This window comes from Cucumis melo, chromosome 9 (genome assembly GCF_025177605.1).
Source record: "Cucumis melo cultivar AY chromosome 9, USDA_Cmelo_AY_1.0, whole genome shotgun sequence".
NCBI lineage: Eukaryota > Viridiplantae > Streptophyta > Magnoliopsida > Cucurbitales > Cucurbitaceae > Cucumis > Cucumis melo.
The window spans coordinates 23,349,067-23,357,096 of NC_066865.1; the positions used below are offsets into that span (position 1 = coordinate 23,349,067).

General features: G+C 28.0%; 1 protein-coding gene across 3 annotated transcripts; it reads right to left on the reverse strand.

Annotated features, from left to right (window-relative positions):
- Positions 1–975: 975 nt before the first annotated feature.
- Positions 976–4,509, reverse strand: LOC103482736 (uncharacterized). Of its 3 annotated transcripts, none has more exons than XM_008439029.3 (2): positions 3,354–4,509; positions 976–1,171 (listed from the first exon to the last, which is right to left on the reverse strand). In XM_008439029.3, exon 1 carries the CDS (start codon positions 4,452–4,454, stop codon positions 3,363–3,365), a length of 1,092 nt encoding a protein of 363 aa, XP_008437251.1. In that variant the 5' UTR covers positions 4,455–4,509; the 3' UTR covers positions 976–1,171; positions 3,354–3,362. The 3 variants fall into 3 exon arrangements, with proteins under 3 accessions (XP_008437251.1, XP_050945815.1, XP_050945814.1); XM_051089858.1 differs by lacking the exon at positions 976–1,171 and adding an exon at positions 1,750–2,042 and having other exon boundaries at positions 3,354–4,503; XM_051089857.1 differs by lacking the exon at positions 976–1,171 and adding an exon at positions 2,270–2,586 and having other exon boundaries at positions 3,354–4,503.
- Between the last annotated feature and the right edge of the window lie 3,521 nt (positions 4,510–8,030).

Here is an 8,030-nt window from a genome sequence, read left to right on the forward strand (position 1 = left end):
AATACATGTGAGGTTTATTTGGGGACTCCAAATTCTAATTCAATTTAGTCTTTACTTTTATTTGTTTATTTATTTATTAATATAGATATTTCTAGGCCTTTTTTTTTTTTTCACTTATCCTCTTTCTTGATAATGGAATTGACCACCAGAAAATGACTAAATATTCTTTTTCTTGTTTCTGATAGTTATTGATCAAAATTCCAAATAAGCTTTAAAGTTGTCCTTTTGTGAAAATAACCAATTTCTCACTTAAATTAATACATAAGAGAATCCTTAAACATAGAATATTTGATAAAATATTTATATTTTATAGGAAAGTCAATGTAAATATTTTTTCTTATTTTTTAGTAATTTTGTTTTATAAATTAAAAATAATTCATTAAAATTTTCTATTTTTAAAAAAATTATAATATATTAATGTGTGGCTAAACCAGCTACGAAACTATCTCAAGTCAATTTTTTAAATTAAATTTATGATAGTATTTCTCAAACATAATTTTAGCATATAAAAGATTTATAATAAGAAAAATCTAATCAAGTTTCTATCTGTCAAACGTTTAAGAACCATTTCTCAAATGTCATATATCAAAATTGTATCATATTTAAAAAGAAATTAGGAGTGTTGATAAAAATTTTGATGAAAAAAGATCCATTCGATTGGATTAGATTATCAACTCATTTGAGATAGATTCAAGTGAATAAAAGTATTATGAATTGAGTTAATTAGTGTATAAATTCATCTAAAATAATCAAAACTACACATACTAGTTATTAAATTTTCTAGTCTACATGATGAGAAGTATGTGGTTTTTCCAAGAACTTCTAAAAGACAATCTTTTTAACCATTTAAAAATAAAATTTTCATAATATAAATAGAAAATAGATGGTTAATCTAAATTCACTATATAAAAGTAATTAAATAGAACTTTCATATATTAGCATTCAACCAAACAATTTGATTAAAAGAAGAAGAAGAAAAACTCAAAACCAAACAATTTGATTGGCTCTAGATATTGGTTTAACTCAACCGTCTGTATCCACAAAACACTCCTACAAAAGACTTCAAAATTTGGCTAAAAGACAATAACTCTCCCCTTCAAAATTACTTCTTTCGTTTTGAAAAAATGCCAAAAACCACAGCTATCCACTTTAGCAGCTTGATCTTCTTGACCTTTTGCGAAAACAAAAAGTAAAAATTTTAACAGATAACGTGGTCGATCTTGTCCGAGATAGATTGAAAAAATTGTTTAATTTCTTTTAAAAAAATGTGTTAATTTTGTAGAACGAAAACTCAACAAAAAACTAGTTGCTAAAGAAGTAGAGAAGGTGAAGGCCCAATACACGATAAAATATCCGTAGTGATTAATAAAAGAGCAAAGTATTAATGATTTTACAAATTTGTATAGCTTTAGTTTCAAAAGGTGAGAACCTTAAAAGAAATAAAAAGAAATTGCAATTTTTATAGCAAAGTTGACTGATGATATACAAATTGTAATATATATCTTCATTTACCCTTATTTAGTGTATAAAAGACAAATCAAAATTAGATCGGACTACATACTCATTTTTATCTAAAACTCTTTTGATAAACACTCCAGTGGATGTCATTACATTCTTATAAATATTATACCAAAAACAAAAATTATGACAAGATCAACTCGAAATACTTCCTCATTCAAGATTTACATTTGTCTATTGATTAATAACTTAACTAATTTGTACCATTCACGAATTGAAGCAATTACTTTTCATAAGCATAATCAATGTTTCAATGAATGGATTAAGGTTGTGTTATGTCTAGAAGATTTGAGGTACATTCAACATTCTATAAATTCAAAAAACCTAAAGAAATCTATTGGTTTCTGAGTCTTATAGGACCATTTTCCAAAACTTTCTATTAAATTCATGAATATAAAGAAAGAATTCAAATTCAAATACCTAACTAAAGTTAAATTAAAATGCAACATCGAAATACCTTTTTGGTTGTACATAATTTTCTTGGTTAAAATACCAGTTTGAAGCTACTAGTTCCATTTTGATGTCTGTACAGTAAGAACATCCTTATTTAGTCTCCCTATACACTTCCGATCCATAAAAGTATCAACTAGTTTGCGGTTAACTTTTCAACTATGATTCGGAAAAAAGAAAATGAACCGAAACCATCGTCGACCTTGATAAGAAAAATAACTAGGCTAAGAAGTCAGGACTTCAATCCATAACAAAATGTTCAAGAAAGGAGGGAGAGGAGAAGAGGTAGACAAAGCAGACAAAGAGGAGAAGCTGAAGTTAAATCAACATGGAAAGGGTTGTTAACTAAATACAAAAAACCAACTCATTGACACATGAATAGCTAAACGCCACATGCTCAATCGTTATGTCTTCTAACAACATTGACATATGGTTAGCTGACACTCACATCCTCATATATGTCTGTCTTCAACAGTAGGCTTTATGAGGTTTTATCAAATCATAGAGACACACGGAACAAATTTGTAACTAAGCCCTCCAAAAACTAGTGAATCAGTTACTACTAATGTTATGTGTTGCATCATCAGCCCGTCTGTCTTTCTGGGGTTATTATTGACTCTAAGACAGAGAAGCAGTAGATATAAAGGTTCTTTTTTCAATTTTCCCATTCATATAAAGTCTAAGGGCAAACTAAAAGAAGCTTAGAAGATTTATTTAAAGGTTTGAAATTATAAACAAAATACCAAAATCGATTACAAATGAAGATCTTATTTCACTAGTATTTTTCCCAGCAAATTAATCTAAATAAACCAAATTACGCACATATGGGGGCAGGGTGCTTGGAAGCTTGTAACGTAATCCAAAACTCATGTTCTAATTGAGCATTTTCAGTCCGATTTGTAACAACAAACTCATTTTGTTGGTCCGATTTGTAACAAGCTCATTTTGTTACCACAGTTTCTATGATCCCTTTTGCATTCCATACTCAATTGTAATTCTGATTAGATTCCAAATCTCTCACAACGACCCCATGTTTAGGCGGTAGAATAGCTCCTAAGCCCTTTTCTACTACACTTAGTTCAAGTATTCTAATCTTATATTCTCCTTTGGTACTTTTTTTCAATCAACAAATCCTTTGTACTTTTCTACACTTGAGACTAACATTTCTAAACAAGCATAATTCATATCCGACTCAAACAATGCAGAAAACTAAATGTAAAGATATTGAAGTATTTAAACACAAATAAAGATCAAACATCAATCTTTCAAAATTTCTTTAACTAAGAAAAGAGACGGTACATTTTCCAAAACTGATTAAAAAATTGAAAATGATTAGACATGTATAGGCATACTTGACTCATGAGGAAATTTTAAGAAGAGAATACCTTAAAGACTCAAGCTTTCAACTTCTTTGCCTTGACCTTTGTTCCACCAGCCGCTTTCGATTTCAAAACCGCACTCTTTTTTACCTTCTTCTTCTTCTTCATCTCATCAGATCCTAACAACCCTTTCTTAACCTCAACACCCATGTCATTGGACAACTCTCCATTAGTGTCCATGTAGCTGATTTCATGTATCCTACCCTTCTTTTTGCTCAATTTTTTCTCCTTTTTGTTGGTAACTTTTACGGAAGCAGGAATCTTTACTGCTTCTTCTTCTTCTTCTGTTATTTCATCTTCTTTTGCTTCTTCTTCTGTTATTTCATCTTGTTTCCTCTTCACGCCGGCCTCAATCTTAAACTTCAACTCCGGCACTGTTTGGTAAATTGGTAATGCAATAGATTCAAGGACCTTCAAATGAAACGACCGCACATTACTCCACTTTTTAGGCACAACCTCTGCAATCCCATCAATGGCCGCAATCACATTGTCCACAATCTCTTCAACTGCCATTGAAGTCTTCGCCACTTTCACAACACTACACGTCCCTGTCCTCAAATACAACAATCCCGACGAACAGGTCTTCTCGATCTGTTCTTTCCAATTCTTATGCCTCAGATTCAACGGCACCGGAATCTTCTTCTTTTTGTAAAAGTGCTTCCCTAACAGACTCGGCAACAGCGGAATAACTCTATCATCGGCGAAAAACATATCGTACGAATCACAGAGCTTCCGTTTAGCTTCAAAGGGGCGGTAATCGGATTTAAGCTTTGACAACTTGATTACCTTCGAAATTGGGATGTTTTCAGACTGTATTTTCTTCCGGGCATCATCCTTAGTGAGATTGGACTTGGTTCTATCGTCGATAATGAGGCAAAGTTCGGAGGAATCGGAGTGAAGGGAATGTGGAAGAGGGATTTTGTAAGGATTTGTGCGACCTTTGGGAGGGATCTTCTTCAGGGTTACCACGAGGTATAGAAAATCTTCTTGGTCGAAGAGTTGGGGCTTCTCCCGTTTGGAACTCCGCCATTGAAGAAGAGATTCGACGGCTTTCTCCGCCGTTTCCCGACCAACTTTGGTCGGAGGATTAACGTCCGCCAAAGCCATAATTTTAGAGAAAGAAAGGATTCTAGGGTTTTACTGGACCGTTTAGAAATGATCTAGGGTTTTGGTATTCTTTTCTTTTGCGTTTTTATATGGGCTTCTGGAATCTAGTTTTGGGCCAAATATTTTTATGATCGATTTTAGGCCCAATATCTGAAAATATTATAATATAAGACTTAATTCAAAATAATTAAATATATGATAATATTTTTTAAAAAATTATAAATATAATAAAATTTGTTAAAATCTATCGATGATAAATCAATATTTACCATGGTTTATCACTGATAATTCATATTTTGCTATATTTACAATTTTTTAAAAATATTGCTACATATTTAATATTTATTCTAAAAATTGTTATCCTTATAATTATCCAAAAGAATATAATATTATTTTAAAAATATCGAAAATATAATGATATCGGGGATAAAAATATGTGAAAGTGTAACTTTTTTTTTATCGTGGAATTAAGATTTTGACTGTTGATATATAAGTTATATACGTATATTAAAGTGCTAACTATATATATTATTACGTCATATAAATATAATAATAACCATCTAATAACTAATGTACATGAAAAGATAACATATAATAATAATAATAAAAAAAATAAATGGTTCTAACCAATGTTGACAATATTGAATGCTAGTTAACTAAAATATTCCATAAACACATTATTTCGTCACAAGTTTGAGCTATATATGGGATTTGAATGTGGGCAAAGTGGCTTATGAATTTGTTTAAAACCTAATTGCCTAATTCCTTTATATAAGTTTATCGTATAACATTAAAAATAATAGTATAATATATATTAAATTTTATTTTTTAATAGATATCTATATATATATATATATTACTTTAGTGAGTAAAATTTTACTATATTTGAAAATAATATTAACTTTAACGATTGTGAAAATATCGATTTTGTGAAAACTTTAATAAAAAAATAGATAAATTATTTAATGTTATGAATATTTATCAAGAAAATTATTTAAATTAATAAATAAAGTAAATTCTATATTTGATTAACTTACATGTTGGCGAAAATTTAAAACCATTTGAGTTTATCCAAATAAATAAAAAGAACACAAACATTTGAAGGTAGATTTTACTTTAAAAACTTACTATAATTAAATTTTGTATAACCCAATTGAAGAGGTAAAAATAATATAATTTAATCGACATAAAATATACAAACATTCAACCACCACAAAAAGTTTGAATCGTACATCCATACTGAATCAAACTTTTTGAAAATAATTTCATGAGATAATTTAAAACTATCGATAAAGAAAAGTGTAAATAGAAACAAAATTTTATTTTTCTAAATTTGGATTCTTACCACCCGTCTTATGATGTTCTACTCTAAGAAAAATACAACTTTAAGTAAGAGATAATATATCTTATTAAAAAAGAGTAACATATCTAATCAAATATAATTATTCTCCTATACGACGAACGTGAAAGAATCCAATAAAAATGAAATATCTCTAATCATATAGAATAAATATCAACATCTCATAATTCTATTGAAACATAATAAAAACAAATTTGACAAAAAGAGTCATTTTACACTATGGTCGTGATTTAAAATGGAGCATATAATATATGTATATATATATATATATATATATATATATATATATATATATATATATATAGATAGATCATGGGCCACTACCTCTTTCCAACATAACCCCACATTTCCAATAATCTTAAAGCAATTTGCTCAAAGTTTGTTAAATAATTATTAATTTGTTAATTAGAAGTCATAATTAAGCTAAGGACCAAAATGCAATTTTGATTAGCCAATTAAAGGCTGATTGAAACGAACTTTTTTCAAAAATGGTGAAGCACTTTGTTAAAAAGCCAACAAAGGATGTAATTATATACTATGGTCATGAATTTAACAAGCCAATTCTAAATAAATTGTCCTATGTATGTTTTACTTATAATTCAAATCCTATCTCATAAATTATTAAAAAAAAAACGACATTAAATTTTGAAGATTACTTTTATGTTAGGGACTAAATCATTATAAATTTAAAAATTTAAAGATCGTGTTGTTTTAAAATCAAGAGTATAAAAATTAAAATTATTACTAACAAAAATCGATAGGCTAAATATTATTTAATTATATAACTTTATATATCGGGAAGAATACCTAATTTCAATTTTGTCACCACTATAGCTTATTGGAACAAGTAGGTGGGTGTGGCTTATACACCACAAATTACTATATAGTAGAGGTAGAGCCAAAATAGTTATTTAAAGCTCTTGTTACTTATTATTGATAATATTAAAAACCACCCTTTATTAACATTAAATACCTAATTGAAGTTTGAACGAACAAGTTTGGTTGCATTTTTTTTAATTTATATTTTGTTTAATTATTAAAAAATTAACTTTCTTGTAAAGATAGTAAATGAACTATACATGCATGTATGAGTCAACGAATTTAACCAAGTAAAAACGCACGTGACACCCACGTAATACTAAAAGTTGAATTTATAATTCGGAGAAGAGAACTTTGCAAAACAAAGAAAAATAACTTTGATGTTTAAGTCAATCAGAGAATTGTAATTTAACCAAACGAAATAATAAAGTGTACCTACTTGACTACAACTACACTAAATACGTACACAATCCCGACCTTTGTAACCACGAAAAAGCTTAAACAAAAAGCACAAATTGGAGCTAAAAGAAAAAAGAAACCCTTGGAGCTTTGCAATGGCTTCAACATCCCTTTACACCCGAATCGAAGAAAATCGACCTTTCCAGATAGCTATGTCCAATTTGTTGGTTTTTCTAGACAATATCTATATTACATTTAGATAATAAATATAGATAATTAATGCAATGTTAATTTTAATTTAATAAAACAACCAAATAAAGATTGTTACGAAAATTAATTCTCACTCTATATAAACCATTAATTATTATTTAATAGAGTTCATCTTATGGTAGGACCATGCATAATATATATATATATATATATATATAGAGGAGCAAAATAACACTTCAATATTTATTCTAATAATTTGGAAAAGTGCTAGAAACATGCATTTATTTTATAAGTTATTGACTCTCCAATTGTAATATATATATCAAAACAGCGATGATTCCAATTGAAATTCTTAGAAGTTCAATATTTATTATTGTTTTTTTTTTTAAAGAGTTCAAACCAACACATAAGTGCTTTAATTAAAACTATTTTTTTAAAAAAATGTTCAAAGTAAAAGAAAAAGGGTCAATTGAATCAAATTTGACATAGTCACTTTCACCATTGAAAGAAAGAAATATCAAAATTATGTTATATATTATTCTCATTCTCCATTTAGAAAAAAAAAAAAAAAAAAAGTAAGTGCCCATTAGAATCCCACTACTAAATCACTTTTTCATGTGATAAAAAAAAAAGAGAAAATCTCATTAAATTTATTTTGTAAATATTGAAACCAATTTATTTAGGTAAAAATCTCATGAAATTTTAAATCTAATTTCTACGATCAATACTAAATTATTATAAAATTTAAAGTATAAGAATTAAATTGTGATGTCATAAGCTCACGATGG